At 40.8% G+C, this 18,780-nt stretch overlaps 1 protein-coding gene across 1 annotated transcript in view; it reads left to right on the top strand.

Annotated features, from left to right (window-relative positions):
- Positions 1-14,546, top strand: part of opcml (opioid binding protein/cell adhesion molecule-like) — a gene marked incomplete at its 3' end in the record, with an annotated part of 176,605 nt that extends 162,059 nt beyond the window's left edge. Inside the window, exons 4-7 of the mRNA XM_083986302.1 lie at positions 11,838-11,975; positions 12,931-13,051; positions 13,999-14,150; positions 14,446-14,546. Of these exons, the coding sequence (XP_083842428.1) occupies positions 11,838-11,975; positions 12,931-13,051; positions 13,999-14,150; positions 14,446-14,546 (512 nt within the window). The remainder of the gene's footprint in view (positions 1-11,837; positions 11,976-12,930; positions 13,052-13,998; positions 14,151-14,445) is intronic.
- Positions 14,547-18,780: the final 4,234 nt, after the last annotated feature.

The raw sequence follows: 18,780 nt of genomic DNA, 5'->3' as shown, positions 1-18,780 counted from the left end.
GTGGGACGTGACAGCAAGGTGAGAGGAAAGAGAAACAGGCCAGTGGCTGGTGTCAGCAGGAAACCAGTCCTGGGGGAGATGCCGTGTACTCGGCAGGGGGGCAGCTGGAGTGTCTGGCCATCAAATGGACCATGGACCGTTTCAAGTACCTTCTGCTGGATACAGGATTCAGCTTAGAGAATGACCACAGGGCTCTGCAATGGTTAGAAACCATGAAACCCTACAATTACCTGCTGGCTGCTGTCAGTGCGTACACACTGCTTCACATTAAGTGCCCTCGAGTGTCTTTTAGAGGCAGGCCACTTCCTGTCCCACATGCCCACCGCACCACCGCCGCATACAAATGCAAACAGGCTCTGGTAGTGTGTTTATGTAATGCAGTTTGTTGGACTTCATGAGATAATGCAGTTGAATAAAGGATAAAGAACCACTGCTTGCCCCACCCCTTCTACTGGTCCCAGGTAGGGGTATTATTATGCAAATTTGAATCCTAGTTACATCACTGGAAGACAATTGAGGGGACAGCTTGTAAAACAACATGGATTTCAACCTAGCAAGCCTGCTCATTACAGATTGTTTAGTCAATCCTCACATTTTGGGGGCCGGGAAGCCAAGACAAACACCCAAATATATGTTAAAGAGCCTTCAATAATGATATTTCCATAATATGTCCCCTTTAAAGTGGATGGATTTACATTGCTAAAGAAACAGCTGTGTGGTAAATGGTTGATCATGCAACGGAGGAGATAATGACACTCAAGAACAACAATATAATCTCTCAGAGAGTTCTCGGCCGAAATCAAGAGTTTGACTTTTTTTTTAAGAGCAGAAAATGACAACGGAAATGAGACCAAAGAGAAAAAGTCTTGCGGATGAGCGGAACATCATTTGCAGGGTGAAGAAAAAAAAACCTCCTTTATGGCTGCGTTGTGTCAAGAACGTTCTCGAGGTTGTAGGCGGACATGTTTCCCTGTCCATGATCAAGAGACGACTTCATGAGCAAAACCTCAGAGGATTAACCACAAGATGCAGACCCCCTGGTGAGCTTAAAAAACAGAAAGAGCAGGCTGCAGTTCACAAAAACACACACACACACACACAAAGAGACCAGTCGAGTTCTGCGACAAGGTGATGAAACAAAAACCAACCTCGAGCAGAGTTAGGGACCAGTGTTGCGATGGAATCTCACAAACAGCAGCAGTGACTGTCATCGTGTTAACGTTCCTAGCTAACGCGGCCTTTGTTTTTACCTCGGCTATATATCACAGCAGGGAACTTTATTGTACTTAAATCCCTGTGGGCATGAATGTGATGTGTTTGAAGTTGTATTATCCTTAAGGTTCCGCCTTCATTGTCACACAGAATAACAAAGCGCAGCCTTAGAAGTAAATTGGATAAGTTTATTATTCAAAATCATCATAACATATTGTGGCCTCCGTATTGTGATACTTTTTGTATCATCAGATTGTAGGTAATAGACAGAAAGCTTAGGGCTTTTGAATGGGGAAAGCTGACAACTGCTTAGGTCCCCAAATAGCTGACAAATTCATGTATAGAATGCATATTCAACCTTATTTGTATAGCACCAAATTGTACTAAACATTATCTCAAGGCACTTCCAAGACCTTACTTTATTACAGAGAGAAACAGCTCCAACAGCTCCCACAAAGAACCACACAGGGGAGAGAAAAAAAACCTCCAATGTGCTTAAAGAGGCTTTTTGTGTTGACACCAAAGATATTAAGCCATTTATTTAGGTTTTTATTTTTGTTTTATCTGTAGTTTGACAATTACAAGGTTTTACACTTTCTTTAAAGGTTGAAAACTCTACTGAATAAAAAAGAAAAGACTGTTTTTTGCCATGATGACACACACATAGAGCAATATGAGAGCAATATCAGTCCCACTGTCACAGCTGTTAAAAAAGAAGAACGTGCGCTGTCCAAAATGAACAGATCATGACTCAAAGGCACCACATTACCACAGTTACAGCTTGGACATGTGTTGCTGCCCACAGAACTGACACACTGGCATGTATTGATTCATCGATGTGGCTGCAAATGGAAGCAGCAGAGTGGATGCAGAGTATACAGGCCAAGTGCATCCAGACTCAATGGATGACATTTGATCATTCAGCAGGACAATGATCCGCAGCACTCAGACAAAAGAGGTAGAATACCTCTGACTGGCCGAGTCGCCCTGGTAGGAGACTGATGTTGATATCATGATACATTTGTTTGACTTGCTATATTGGTTTAAATGCACTCAATTCAAGCTGAGATTTGGCTATCATGTAATATCCATTATTTGATCTCACACTGAATGTGCTGGAGCTAAGAGGCTAAACAACAAAAGATGTGTCAAGGCAAGGCAATATTATTTGTATGGCCCATTTTTTCAAACAGTTTGTCTCAAAGGGCTTTACATGGCATCATAACAACACCCTCTGCCCTTAGACCCTCACATCAACTGAGGAAAAACTCCAGGAAAACCCTTTTTTACGTAACAGGGAAACATTGAAGAAACTTCAGGGTGAGCAACAGAGGAGGGATCACTCACCCAGGACGGGCAGACGTGCAATAGATGTTGTATACAGACAAGAAAGCAGTTTGTAACAGAATATGGAAAACAGAGAAATATTAACAAGAGCTGATGAAGGCAGCTTCTGGTGGGAGGAAAGGCAGGGAGAGCAGGCCAGCTTAATATGGGAATACTGGATGGCAGACTGGTTCATGGGAAGGGAAGGCAGGCCGGTTTAACAGTATGGGAAAAGGGGGTAAGGGGTTGATGCAGGCGGTGGTTGGTGCAGAGAGATGGAGCTCCGGTGGACTTGTCCGAGACACCAAGGCCAAACTACAAAGTGCAACAGATAATGATAATGACAAATGGAGGAGAGGAGAGGAGAGGAGAGGAGAGGAGAGGAGAGGAGAGGAGAGGAGAGGAGAGGAGAGGAGAGGGCTCCATGTAACCAGATGTGTCCCCCAGCAGTCTAAGCCTGTGGCAGTGAAGCTATAAAATGGTTCAGAGCTACCTAGACCAGCCCTAACTGAAAGTTATGTCGTAGAGGAAGGTTGTAAGCCTAGACTTAAAGGTAGATAGAGTGTCTGCCTCTCTGACCCATGGAGAGAGCTGGTTCCAAAGAAAAGGAGGTGAAAGATGAAGTCCGCATACTGGGTGGCATAGTGGCTCCTGCAAGTTTTATTAAAGGAGCTTGAGGCAAGATCAAGGAATAAAACTCATTAGCGATACAACGGCCGTAGCGGCCGTCAGGGTTACTGCAGCCATCAGCCAAGCTGGTGCGGGAGCGCGCATCAACTCTCCACAGCAGTGCAGCTGATGCTGTGACAGTGACACTGTGGCTGAATTGGAAACGGCGTAACGTTACTATACCAGTGTTTTCCATTAATCAGCCGCCACAGTTTCGTTTGGGTCCGCCGCAGCAGTCTCTCACAGAAAAAAAAAAAGCTTTCACTTTCTCTCATCTCTGCCAGTCAGCCCCTCTACCTGCTGTCTCTCTCACGACACACACACACACACACACGTCGCGCTTGGCTGTTAATAAACAGTAAATGCGCCATACCGCGCTCATTGTACAGTGCTCAATTTACCGCGACACCGGGAGGTTGACCGCCCAGGCATCAGGTCACGGCCGCAGCCGCCTCTGTGAGCCGCTGGTGCCGCTCGGCTGCTTTAGTGGCTCTGCACTCCTCCGAACACGTCAGAGAATTTCCTTACAGGCGTTGTTTGGATAAACTGACCACGGATGAATCAATCGGCTCATTGTAAAACTATTTATTTATTGAAGTAGCCTAAATATGGTGATTTTTGTACGTACAGAGCCCCAAGGCTGCGCTGCTCACACACAAGCTTCACTTTTCATTCAAATGAACTAATGCGACTGCCACAGTGCCACTGTTAGATTTCATCAATGAGACCAGCATTTATCTCCTAAAAACAATTCAACCAGCCGGCAGAAAACCTCTAAAAACCTGTGGGGAAGTTATTCGGCTCGTTTTCTTCCCTGTTAGGAGGACAAAGTTTGCCCGGCCGATGAGCTCAGCTCCCCGGCTGCAGCCTCTGTGACGAGCCGCTGCTGCTGCTGCGTGTGTGGCTCTGCACTCCTCCGAAAAATGTCGGAGCTAAACCTACTTACAGACGTTATTTGGATAAACTACCAACAGATTGGGAATCTAAACTGTCACTTTCTCGCATGAAAAAATATTAAAATTTAAGAAAGTGACGTTATTTCTCTACTTGCTGCTCACATAACTGTTCAGGCTGCAAGACATCCGCCGACCGCTGGTCGCAAGCGGTGGAAAGCCGAAGCTGTCGAGGACGCGCATGCAGCGTCATTTGACGTCACATCCGCGGACAGCGCGGGAAATTCGGACCCAGAATTGCAGCGCATTATGCAGCACACAGCCTGTTCAAGGCAACGGAGAGATATGCGAGTGGGCTCATTCTTTTTGGTTTTGAACGCTTCATCGCCCATTAGCAGTAAAAAACTTAAAACGCATGTGCATTTCTTGCCTCATGAACCTTTAAGTGTTACGTGTGCAGCCTTCATCTTTCATCTCATAACTACCCTCTGGTCCAGCACCCAGCTTTGCACTTTTTTTGGGATGTGCGTGCTATTTGTACCCATTCTAAACTAAAGGTGCCCAAGATACTGATAGTCACTAACAGACCTGCATTCTGGGAGCAAAGTGCTCTGGTAGGACAGTAAGGAAGGATGAGGTCTTTCAGTTAGGATGCAGCTTTATCATTAAGATCCTTATAGGTCAGCAGAATGATTTGATGTCTATTCTAAATCCATACTGGATCCACTGTCCAGGCACTTCAGTTCTGGACTCTTGAAACCAAAGCAGGTGTGTGTTTTCTCTCTGAACCGTTACATCTCTTGAACAGCAGCAGACTTTCTGCTTGCTGTGTCGCGAATGCACCAGTGGGCACATTTTTACTGCATTGCAAACCTGTGTAATGGAAAGCACTGAATAATAAAGCAATTAAGAAACTACCCAGTATACTGTGTGAGGTACAGTAAGTGGTGCTGAACTTGAAGCTGAATCTGCAGTAAACAAGAGGACGTAGCTAATTTAAGCTGTTTAAACTTTGGTCCAGCCAATGGTTCAGTTTTTAATTATGGAAATGTATGGGACATGTGACCAGACCAGTCCTTTGTGCTTGCAGAGCTTCCATTCAAAGGCGTCTTCCATGGGTGGCCTCAGACATAAAGATAATGTCTGGTTGGGTGCTGGCCACAAAAATGTTGGGGATCTTCTGCGGCTGTCTTGGGTCTGACAACAGTTGGAGATGACGGGATGCATGCAGATGTTTATGCAGTCCTTTGTTTGCTGGTCTCCATCTCTAACAAAGGCGATGGCCCGGTTGGAGGGTTTAGGACAACTTTGTCCACGGCCTGTGCCAAATTCTAACAAACCGTTTTCTTTTTCTACTTGTTCCAGAGAAACATGTGTATCTGCAGAATTGCACTCCTGTGTGCAGAACGCACAGGGCCACATTTACTAAAGCCTTTGCAGCTGTTGCTCAGATGTTAGATGTGTGTGTGACAAATCCTATCCCAAATGTAAGCATTGCATTTTTTCCCCCAGCCTCTTAGCATTTCCTAATTAGCACTAAACACAATGAATGGGAATTAGTCTCTGGCTATATAAAGAGTCAGGGATCCACTGAAGTCAGTAGGAATGAGATCTCTCTGGAACATCAATGTCTGTTGTCCCTTCAATAATTTATTTCATCCAAAACCAACAGTGTGAACCTCATGGTGGCGGTTTAGTGAAGTGTCAGAGGGCGACCAGAGAGGACAGGGTTTGACATCAATGAACACCTGCTCAAATTTCATTGCAATCCATCCAGAAATTGTTGAGACAATGCATTTGAACCAAAGAGGGACTGGCAGTCCTCAATATAACTAAAACCCATTCAAAGTCAAAACAAAACAATATTTATGAATGAGTCTGCTATGATTCTTCAGCAGACATGCTGTTTGTGGGTTATATTGGGTAAACTCACTTATCCTCCTCTCTTTTAGTAAGACATTCAGACATCCTCTTCTCCTGCAATATTTGTTTGTTTTTGTGCAGATTATCAAAAGCAAGGAGTCTGTTTGTTTGTTTTTAAAGGAGACCTATTATGCCCCCTTTTCCACAAATTAGAATAGTTCCCAGGGGACTTAAAGACATGTCTGTGACATGCTGTGGTCAAATTACCCCAAGGATCAAACATCACAGCTCTTTTCGTCTGCTCAACAGCCCTGTTCAGAACGGCTGGTTTCAGTGCCTGTCCCTTTAAATGCAAATCAGCCACTGCTCGCCCCGCCCCTTCTACTGGTACCAGGTAGGGGTGGGGTTATACAAATTTGAAAGCTAGTTACATCACTGGAAGACATCTGAGGCTCGTAAAACCATGTGGATTTCAACCTAGGGAGCCTGAACATGAGTTCTCACATTTTGGGGCCGGAAGGCAAGACAAACACCCAAATATATATTAAAGAGCCTTCAAAAAATGAGATTTCCATAAGCTTTAATGCAGCATTAGGAGCGCAACTAAATCTAATTTGGTTACATACTTTTTTTTTTCCTTTTAGGTGCTGAAATGTGTTCAAAGAAAATTATCACAATGTTGTAATGTATGTTTGATGTTCCTTGACAAAACCCCTTGTTTATTTATGCTACAACATTTTCTTGCCAAAAGTCATGAACAGAATCGTGAACATCAATCTATCCAATTATCTGCATCCATTTATCCTATTTATCTGGTTTGCGTTTTAATTCAGATCGATTCAAATCAAAGGCCTTCCCGCTGTGACACACCAGTAATCTCTTTGTACTGAGACACTGAACCATGTGGGATCATTTTTTACTATTTATTATTAGCTATTATTGTTGTATTTTATACTACTCTTGGTCAGAGCCTGCTGATGCTGTCGACTCAGCAGCCATTACGAGATGTGATTTTTGAGCACTGCTCACACAGAGATCACAGATGTGTGGAATTATTTTTACAGTGTGTCCACAAAATGTTGCAGCTTGAAAATTTCTACTTCAGAGATACCAATTTGGTGAACCAGGTTCCTGCTTGCAAAATTCACATTTAGACTGTCATTACAGCATACAGTACCTTAGAGGCCAAACATACTCTGTGCACTTGAAGCTTTATTTTTAGCAAAGCATTCCAATCACTAGTCTTACAGGCGTTTTCTCTGACCTGTGTGAGATCACATTTTTTAACACACTGAGTCCCTTCAGTCTAAAGGGATAGTTCAACATTTTCGCAAATTTGCCCATTGCCATAATCCCTATAGTCATAGCAGTTGGTTTGTTACGTTTATTTGTCACTGTAAGCTATTTTTAGAATGGCCGAGCCGAGCGGCGAGCTGCTCAGAGCTACACTATGGAGCCTAATGGGATTTCTTGGTTTCCCTCATCAAACTCATCAAATACACAATCCAAAAACTCCAAAATGCTCTCGTGGACAAGTTGTGGTCTGCACATTCACCACGCTATGAGATAATAATGCAACGTTATGAGACAGAATTGTTTTTGAGGTAAATACAGAGACTGCTTGCTGAAAAACTGTCCCTGGAAAAACGACTCTGTCTCGTAACGTTCCGTTACTATCTCATAGCGTGGTGAATGTGCAGGTCACAACTTGTCCACCAGAGCGTTTTGGAGTTTTTGGATTGTGTATTTGATGAGTTTGATGAGGGAAACCAAGAAATCCCATTACCCACCATAGCGGTTCTAAAAATAGCTTGCACCGACAAATATAGGTAACAAACCTACTGCTATGAGGGATTATGGCAATGGGCCAATTTGCCAAAATGTTGAACTATCCCTTCAATACAACTTATTCTAAAGACAACCCATTGCTTCATCTCTTTCACATCACCGAGTCACTTCCTACTCCATCTAGTGTTTCCTATTGTAACACTTGTAATTGTGCCGCAACAATCCTTTCATGAAAGCTACAGCTAAGTGGCATCTAGACGGCAGCGCTCCTTAAGCTAATGGCTAATACTGCTTAGATGCTCTGCTGAGTGCTTTTAGATGCTCATTTGTGCCGGATGCCACCTGGTCCTTTAATGGCTCTCTTATTAGTCATCCAGTCATGCCGTACTGACACTTATGTTGGGGTTGATGGTTTGTATTTGTTCGCCCAGAGCAATGTGCAAGGATTATGGCTCCTTTATTTGCATTTATTTGGGTGAGTTAGGTTGACATTTTATGTTAAAATATAAAGTTGATTGTCCGATGATTATGGGATGCTCAGCATAAACACCACATTTTTTTCAGTTCTGCCGCATGTTCTGTTGTGGCTGTGGAAGGATAAAGACTCAATGGGAATCAACAATGGAGGATTTCACTGCACTCTATTCACTTCTCTGTTCTGGAATCGTAGCCTGAATGCTGACACTATACTGTTAACAATACAAGTGCGTACACACACACACACACACACACACATGCATCGGTGGATTAAGTGGGAATCTACAGAAAGTTGATAAAACCCCCACTCATACAGTTTCTGGCTGTCAGTTCACTCTGAATAAGTTTTGAAAGTTTTGGATAGGAAATAAGAGACAATTGTTCCATGACAAAAACAGGTGTTTGTCTCAGGAAAACTGAGATAAACATTTTCAACTTTACTGCTTTGACACCCAAGCTGTAGGAATATGACACAGCTGTTATCATATTACCTTTTGAAGTATCTGCTGTTTTGGGTGCACGGTTTTCCCAAAAACATCACAGAGTCTCAGAAGTTTGAATGAAACAAGCAGTTTCTGGCTCACTTCAGAATAACAGAAGAAAATGTGTTGGATCACTGAAAACGATGAGAAACTGACTATATAACTTTAACTGTGGTTGATATGACAGGTGGGTTTCTAAAGGATTGTATAGTAAAGGAGACAATAAATAAATAAATAAATATGCAATATATAATAATCTGCATTATGTGTATTAACATCAACAACATTAAATCATGCAAACTCTGCCTAGTTAGCCATGATGAAAATGTCCAATTACCTGTGCTAGCAGGTCCCCTGGTTATATATGATTATCCCCCAGCCCACAACCTTTAGAGTGATTCCCCAGCCATGCAGCTGCACCAGAGGATTTGGAAAACATAATGATATTATGCTAATGTGGAGATATTGCCGGATTGACATTTTTACTTATTCTACCGAGTGCTCCTATCAATTTTCCCACCCACGCAGCAATAGCTTAAGGTCTCTCTGTCACCAGAACATGCTTTTAACATTGCTGGTGTCAGGGGTAATTTGTGGTGTTACTCAAGTGGGCTTGTTTCAATGCAATTAGTTTATTTTCTTTGTGTAATGAGTCCATGCCCTCAGCTGTCTGCTTTCTACAGACATTTGGGAACAGCAGATCCCAAATCCATTCACTACAACTGTGGTCTGTTCATTTTAATTGTTTGTTTTTTTTCTTTTCTTTTCTTTTTTGTCTTTTTTCATTGCCTAGTCAATCAATCAACAATAATTTTACACAGCATTATACTCTATCTATCCATCCATCTATCCATATTTTACCACTTTATCCCCAGTGCCAGTTTCCAGCAACTCCTGTGGCATGTTGAGGTGGTCCTATATGCCATGAGGGTCTCCTCTGGGGTCTAATATCAATGTGTGTTATCTATATAACCGGCATGCACAGGCAATTCAGTACAACAAATGCTGTATTTGTAATGTATTTTTAAAGGGAACTTGAATGAAGGGTCAGTATTTTACTCCAATCAATCAGTCAATCAATCTGTCAATAAATCAAGCAACTTCACCTTGGACTTGGAGACTACACATCTCTGAATTACAAAGCAGGCAGGAGGGTGTAACAAAACACAGGCTGGAGCTTGACCCATTTTAGGTGCACCACACCATCGTCTTTAGAGACGAGCTGTTAAGTGTAGAGGCTGTTTGCTCTGTGGCAGGAGGAAGGCTTACAGGATAACAAGACTATAGCCTTCTGTTACACTGATGAACTGGTGTTTTTCCGTGTTGTCTTTGTGACTTGCTGGTGGAAGAGGGAGAGGAGGAGGAGGAAGGTCTTTGAGGCTTGTTGTGGAGAATCACTGTGTTTCTATGGTGGCCCTGAAGGCTCAACACACATGCAAATACACAAATCTATATTCAGTCTGACAATAAAATGGGCGTGTGACCAGCATGCAACAGGCATGGGGTTGTGGAGGGTGGAGGCTACTATGAAGGTGTAATCCGGACCAACATGGTGCAGGTTTGAGGCCGACCTGTGGCCCTTTGCCCTCTATCATTCCCTCTCTCTTACTTTCTAATTATTAAGGCAAAGATGATCCACATGCACATGGTTTTTACGGTAAAACTGTAGAACACCTAACTAGGCAGCCAGGTTCATCACCAGAATGTTTTTTGCTTTTTCCACCACCCTACAGCTCACTGTCATTGGTCCATAATATTTTGGTCACTTTGGTGAGATATCCATGTTTTTGAGTAAACACTGAACTCAATGAATGAGTTTACATATGGTGAATGTGAACGGGAGCGTGAATGCAGAACAAGTTTACATGTGTGCTTTGAGATGCGTTGCATGACTTCTCAATAGGTGTGGCGCTGGTGCTCTTGTCGCTGTACAAAGCCTGTGGTACAGATGGATATACCACTGAACTGTAGAGCATTTGAACCAGTATTATAAACCATCAGGTGACTCTGATGGGGTGTGGTGTGGTGGGGGGGCATGTTTTCATACAAATTGGGTCCAGCGGGTGCTTCCATAATACACCTTAATTGCAAGTCATTATTCACTTTCAGTATAATATGACACATTGTTTAAGTGGTAAAATATATTCTCAATGTCAACTTTGTTTTTTTTTCCCTTTAAAAAAAATATAACTCTAGACTGTACAATATTTAATGTGGTTTGGGAGTGGCAACGGCTTGGGGTTGGTGATGGATGGTAGAAGGAACTTCTGTTGAAAAGGAACTGTATTTAGTTTTTGACAGTTTAAAATAACAGAACAAGTGGTTCTTGGAGACTGTGTTAGTTGAAAATTCTTGAAATGAAGAATGAATGTGAACTAGTTCACTTAACTTTAACCTAGTTCTTTTTTTAGTGTGAATGGACATATCATTGATAATGGTTACATTTAACTAAAACCACAGAAACAATGCCACTCTAATTTTTCTCATCCTCTGCCCTGTAAGTCTTTCCTTTGCTCTGGCAATTATTAACAGTCATCTGTGTGAATGTGATAGGTCAAGATTGTCCTAGTCTCTGGCTGTCCAACCAACAATGAATGGAATTAATTCCTGCTCCCTCCCTGTTACCATGTTCACCTGGTCTCAGCAATATTGTGTAAGTGTGCTCGACACTCCCCGAGCAGGACACCGAGAGTGCAGGGTTCGCAAAAAAATAAAATAAAATAGAGCCCTGGCCCCTGACACATACTTTGGGCAACGTGGTGCTTTCAACTGAATACTAACATGCTCATGGGGATATGTTGAGCATCTTAGTTTAGCATGTTGGCATGCCAGTATGTTCTCATTAGCAGTAAACATCACGTACAGCCGAGGAAGAAGAATGTCCCATTAGTTTTTCAGCTCCTTATTCAAAATGTTGGAGAAAGTAAAACCCTGACAGTGGAACTAGAGTTCAGGTTGGGGGAGGTCATCAGAGTTAACAAACTAAACAAACCTGTGGTCTCTACACACTGTGTGAAAGCATTAATCTTGGCTGCTGTAATTCAATATAATATTAGCACCGGTAATGTATCACAGAAGACTCATTTATTCATGTTTGTTTCCTCTTGTTTCTGTTGCTTCTCCACAGGCACCCATAAATTTGTGACGGAGGGGGAATATCTGGAGCTGATAGCCATCACCAAAGAACAGTCCGGATCGTATGAATGTGTCGCTTCTAATGAAATCTCGAGCCCTGATGTCAGGACAGTGCAAGTCACCGTCAACTGTAAGATTACTATCGCATTAATTCTGACCACTCTGACTGAAAATGCAACATACAGTAACACTTTATAATATAAAGTACACACTATTAACCATTAGTTAAGCATTAATAAACATTGAATTCTTCATTTAACGCATGAATAGCTACTCATTAGTAGTTTATAAATATAGTTAGTGCTTATCAATGATATGCCTAATAATGTGTACTTATAAAGTAATAATATAATAAAGTAAGTAAATAAGTAATAAATAATAAAAATAATAGTAATAGTTAAAGTGTTACCCAACATACTGTACATGAGCGATCACTTAGACTGTGCATTCAAACTAAATGAGTCCTTCTGTTTTTGGTTGTTTAAAATGCTGGAGCAATGTGGACAGGAGGCTAAATGAAGCAAAATTAATATATAGTGGTGTTGTATATAATAATAATACGGTCGGCATAACGATCAGGATACAGCCAATTGTTGACTTTTTGGGTCTTTAGAGCGTCCTCGGATAAACCCTGACTGTTTGACAGAGACTGGCTAACTGTGCTTCACTACGACCTTGATCTCAACCTCTTCTGAAGGAGAACTCTGGGGTTTATTATGGAAAAAGTCAGAGTTACTCTACAGGATACTGAAATTGAATCAACATTTCAGAAAGTAGGTTTTCTCAGCCATTGGAGCAACAGTTAGCACAGTTATACTGGGATTATAAAATGGTTTACACAGACAGGCTCATGAGGCTTTGTGCTTTCAAAGGATGAATTTTGTTACGGTTGAGTGAAGATTCAACTGGATGCCATCCCAAATAATGAAACAAACTCCGGCACAGTCTGTATTTGGGCCACTGCTTGTTCATCATTTTGTCAATCCACATTTAAAGGAATGGGAGAGTGCCTATGTCTTCTATTTGATTCTATTAAAAAAGAAATAAAGGAAGAAAAAAAACGCTTATTTCACTTTGTCCTACAGATCCTCCGTTCATCTCTAAGGCCAGGAGTACAGGCACTCCACTTGGACAGAAAGGAGTCCTGCAGTGCGAAGCCTCTGCTGTCCCCAGGGCAGATTTTGAGTGGTACAAAGAAGACCGCAGGCAAGTCTTACCTCTGAACTCAGTGACTCCAACAGGCTTTGAATTGTTTGTAGTCAGAATTCCAGACTCACAAAGACATTTATGCCTTTGTAAGGTGTAGATTCCCTTTCTTTTGAAATCCTGTGAGCCACACTGGATCATCTTTGTTGATAAGTGGTGGATTTTTACAGATATTATTGTTTCAGATTAGATTGCGCTTTTGATGTAATGAGATCATCCTCCATGCCCGGCATTGCATTCTTCTGTCTCTGTTTAATCACATTATAAAATAAATAAATAAAAATAGAAGAAAAAAAATGGGCGAAATGGTTTGAAATTCAGACATGGTCAGTAGAAGCACTGCAGTCGGTTAGAGTGAGTGTTGCGTTTGAAGGTTTAGAGAATATTATCGAAGAAAGGAGTTTTTTCCATTTGAAGCCTGCAGACTAGGAAAGATGTTTATGAGTAGTCCCAGAGCTGGTAAGCTGATACAAACACAGCCTATGTTGCACCGTTAAATGGTCCCTGACGGTGACAGCAGCATCGCTTGTCAGTTCCCAAAAGACAAAATCAGTCCTCAAGAACAAAAAGATGGAGGATGCTGATAAAATAAATGACTGGCATCCGCAAACATGAAACAAGGCGATGAAACAGTGGCAGAGGAATAGGGAAAGCAATGAGTGAAACAGAGGGAAAGCTGTTGTGCACTGGAGGATGAAGTCCACAAATGTAAAGTTTCCTCCAGAAGGCAGCAAGCTGTACTGTACTTACATACATAGAGTTTTTTGGGGCTCTTTGCAGCCTGCAGGTGTTAATGTGTTTCTAACGCCATGCAGATATAAGTCCTCTGTACACGTGACGCAGATCTGACAAAATGCCGAAGCAAACAGACTCATGTCCTCCCAGAGGAGTCAAAAGAAGCGGTTCCTCTGCAGAATCCTTGAAAACCACTTCCTTCTCTCTTGCAGGCTCTTCAACGGACTAAATGGGGTCAAGATAGAGAATCAAGGTAAACAGTCAATGCTCGTCTTTTTCAACGTCTCGGAAGAAGACTACGGGAACTACACTTGCGTTGCCATGAACAACATGGGAATCACTAATGCCAGCATAATCCTTTATGGTAAGAATATACATGCTTTATGGATCAAAATGGGGTTAATTGTGTTTAGATGATTGTGATTTGTTTTCCAAGCAGCTGTGCGAGTCAGCACGGCATGCTATAGCCTATACCCCGCTTTACCTTTTCATCTCTCACATTCATTAGTTTCCATGGCAATTGCAGCACCAATGCACAGCTTTGTGTTAAGCTGAGGAAATAAGCCACAGGAACATCTGAACCCCAGTTAATCACAGTTCATTCACAAACAAAGACCCTCATGGCGACGGGAGCTAAGTGTTGTGTCGTTCTCCCCCAGGTCCCGGTGCGATGCACGATGTGAACGGGGCGGCGGTGTTGCCCCGTTGTTCCGTATGTCTCCTGCTGACTCTAACCGTGCTCCACCTGCTCAAGTTCTGATGTGAAACGCGACAACCTCCAAGCTTCTCTCAGCATTGAACAGCAAGAACAGACTGTTAGTCCTATGGAAATTCAAGAGCGCCAGTGGTTCACCTTTTAGTTATCTTGGTTTGGTTTTGTTTTTTTTGTTTTTTCTGGCTTTGCAGCGGAGTCTGTTCTCTGTCGGCTCACCAACAGTGAGAGGCATCAATCCAAGAGGGGGGAAAATTCGATTCCTGCACTAATTTGATGATAGTAGTCGAACAACTGAGTTTGTGTCTCCCCAAAACCTTTTTTGTATGTGGAAAGGGAAAAAGAAAAAAATACATGTAATTGTTGATAGTTGACTGTTTATTGCCCAATATTGAAGTGTACATTCAGATTATTATTATTGTGTCACGTCCTGTTCAATATCTGTACAATACACATTAAGCATTTTTTTAAGTAAATGAAAAAAAAAGGGAAAAAAAGATGCAATGTGATTGTTGAATTTTACTGTATTTTTACAGTTGTATGCAAAACAGAATAACAGATCTTCATGGTAAACAGTTCAGAATGATAAATAGTACACCATGATTTCTCAGGCAATGCCCTTCATCATAGTGCATCCATCTTTTTTTTTTGTTTCTATTGTAGTGTGTGTAGAAAATGTACAGATGTGTACAGAAAATTCCTGCACCGTCGTTTTTTTCCAAAATGCATACACTTATCAAATGGCATTTCTGAAACACCTAGTCATAGCAGCTTCATGGCATATTCATACTCAAATCAAGAGTTTCCGACTCTCGACATGTATGTGAAGTATCATTTTGGGCAGAGGTGTCAGTCAATGTTGCCACTTCATTCTCTTCAGTAACAAATACAGTTTAAATTTATTTAACAGGTAGTGCTGATGGCTTTAACAAATGGTCATGTTAGCACAGGTTTTTATTTTCCCCCTAAGTGGTGCTGTTAATTTAGAAAGCTAATTTTAATTTGTAAATACAATTATTCTCCAAACACCTTGATGGTATTTTTGGCTTTCACAGTCTCGTTTCAAATTTGTTTTAAACTGGTATGATTCATTCTGATGATAAGTTATGATGTAATCTCAAATACGTGCAGAGAAAAAAAAACATATTCATATTTAATATACAGCCTTTACAGTGAGTTTCTCAGGCAGCCACAGTTGTCCTCAAGTTTTCTGGGTTGAGCAGAGGACTTTTATGCAATTGAGGCTTTTTTTTTGGTTTGTTTGGATTCTCCAGAACCAAACAGCTTATCACAAACCATGTCGGGGTTAATCTTTTTTCTTTTTTTTAATTATTATTTGATTGTTTGTTTCTGTTGATCTGCGAGTAAGAAATAAATGGTCCAGTACATAATGACAAATGGTTGTCTTGTTTAACCTAAATATATTAAAATCCATATGCATCAACATGTAAAGTATCTTACTACCATTAGGTGAAAACCTGCAATTTTATTTACTAAAACTTTGATCTAGGCAGTCATTATTTTCACTCATATATATGCAATATATATATGTTAATATTATGATTTCCTTCATTTTTGTTTTTTTGCTTAATTAACTTAATAAGCAGACATTATGTTCATTGTGATGAACTACTTAAAACACCCATTGGTTCTTGTCTGTAAGTTGAGTTAAGTATAGTAATGAATTAAGACAATACAAAAATAGCGGTATGTTCCTTTATTTAGCTCCTGCACATGTTTAATATATACATTAATGGTTATGGTTTGTATTCAGACATGCTCTTTCAGTCAACTATAAAAGAAAAAAAATGTTTTATCATATTTACCTACAAGGTATTACAATGTTTTCAGTTGAATGTGAAGTGGTGGAGTAGCTGAATAAACTGACTTGATTCAGAATCACATCTCTTCAATTTAAATACGGCTGTGGAGGCTGAGGTGTTTTTGACAGTTTCATCTAGAGATAGTAATAAAAAAAAACAATTAAAAATCAAAAATACTGATGCACAGCTTCTGACCCACATCCAAGCCACAGGTGACAGGAGCAGGAATAACAGAAATAACAGGACAACTTGGATGAATGTTCCGTGCAGCTGCTATGAAGCTTTTTCCAGGTGTTACGAATGTGTGCTTTTAACCTGGTTCGGCCCGGGATAAACGGCAGACGCATGTTCTCAAGACTCGCAGGACTGATTGTTGTGTTCTGTGGTCGGTGGATGCATTTTCGAGGGATATTTTTCAGTCTGCCCATGTGCAGAACTTCCCGGTGACAAGAATATACTTACAGCACAAGTGATTGATAATGTGATGTTCTGCTTTTGTCCAGTTCACTCCTGTGCATACCTACGAAGTGTGTTGAAGACAAAAACAACAAGGCTGAGATTGATGTATGTGGGAATGCTTTCGTTGTACTAAGTTCAGTTATGTGCTTGTGACGATGGTGAAACAGTCAGCCCGCGGACTATATCACAGGATGTGGTTTCACTTTTTTAGAGATTTGCAAAACAACACAGACAGGTGAGATTCAGATGCCTGCAAAAATTGAAGTTAATGTGACGCTTTTCATCCCAGATAGATGAACATGAAAACTATTGATGTCAAATAGCTTGAATCAGTTGGTTCAAAATCCCCATTAAAACAAAACTGATACTGGAATTTATTTAAGGTGTATTTTTGCAACAATACTTTCACTGTCATGGTGATAAATTGTAATTTGTTTTTATGGTTTAAAGATTTTACATTTATGTATTTCACATTATCTCTAAAACTTTCTAAAGCATAATTCAGCAAAATTTACAAATCATTAGATCCTTTTTTTTTTCTCCCCCCAACAGTTGAGTTTACACTGTACGATTCCACTGATGGCTGCATTGTTGACCTGTTTTGTTTTGTACGTTTTCTGACCTTATTTGAAGGCTCAGAATTCAGTAGATACTATTTCACTATTGAGGTATATAGTCAATGTATCATTTGATTGAGAGATTGCCAAATTGTCCATAAACTGCTTATGTGTGAATTCAAGTTGCCAATTGTTTGTTCTGATTGAGAGCCAGTTTGTCTATGTATGTGTATATACATATAACAATTTAAAAGCATTGCCATGACTCAGCAGCAACTAGCTGGGTGAACATTAGCAGGGGATTTAAGAGTTAGATCATTTTCTCTTGACCAAAACAAGGCTAAAAGATATATTGTACATAAGTGGCAGTATTTCTCCATGTATGCTTGATGTGCTATTATTTGAGTCATTCCAATTCATAATTTATCAAAAGTGACCAAAGTGCTTAAAAAATGTATACAGGTATGTTTTAATTGTAACAACTGCAATTAGAGAAAATTGCAAAGTTAATATTAATAAATAAAGTGTACTCTTATGTGTTTGTTGAGCAGGGAGAGGCAGAAGCAATGATTCAGGCTAGTAATATGACATCACCACAGCCACCTGGCTCATGCAAAACACTAGAACTTTAAGCAGTGTAACCAGACAAGTTAGAGATTTAGCCGATATTCTCATCTAGGGGGAAATGATCCAGATTCGAAAATAGAAAAAAAAGATTGAGATATGACGAGTAGAATGGTATTCCAGATGAGGAGAAAATTGGCCCATCAAGCAATGACAGTAATGATAAAAAATAATATAAAATTCCTCCCATAAATTGATTTTTTCACCCGGTCGCCAATCCCTTTACAAAGGATGTGCAAGTAGTTTCAGTGTTTTTCATGCAATCCTGCTGATAAATATTAAAAAAGAGGTGTGTCAGACGCCCTCTACACCACTGATCTTAGGAAAGGATTTTAAAATTAACAACAAAGTTGGCAGAGAAAGTTAATTGTTCCACTGTTTCATGTACAAGGTCAGCTTTGGACTGTTATTGGGAGCATGTAATGGCAAGGAGTAATGGTGAGGAGTAATTGATCAAAGGCAGAAATGAGCAGAGATGTGAGACAGGGCAGTATGGAGGAAGGTTTGGTCTCACTTCTTGGTGCCAGTTTGGAGCCTGGCTGCAGAATTTTGAACAAGCCCTACTCGCCATTAATGCCTGACTGACTGAACATAAAAGCCTGTAAGTTTCTGAGAGAGAGAATGTTTTTCTTTTGCTGCAGATCTTTAGATCTACAAGAAACAGCTACTACTGAAGTCAGAGGCAGCTAGTTTGTCAAGTTTTGAAGCAAAATTAAAAGAGAAGACAGAAGTTTGAGGGAAAAATATGATGATGGTGCAATTGAAGGAATTTATTGGACCAATGTCTTCATTGCTTAAATTTGGAGAAAACTTTTGATA

Source organism: Trachurus trachurus (assembly GCF_905171665.1).
Source record: "Trachurus trachurus genome assembly, chromosome: 14".
In the NCBI taxonomy this organism is placed as follows: Eukaryota; Metazoa; Chordata; class Actinopteri; order Carangiformes; family Carangidae; genus Trachurus; species Trachurus trachurus.
This window is presented reverse-complemented; position numbering and strand designations above follow the sequence as displayed.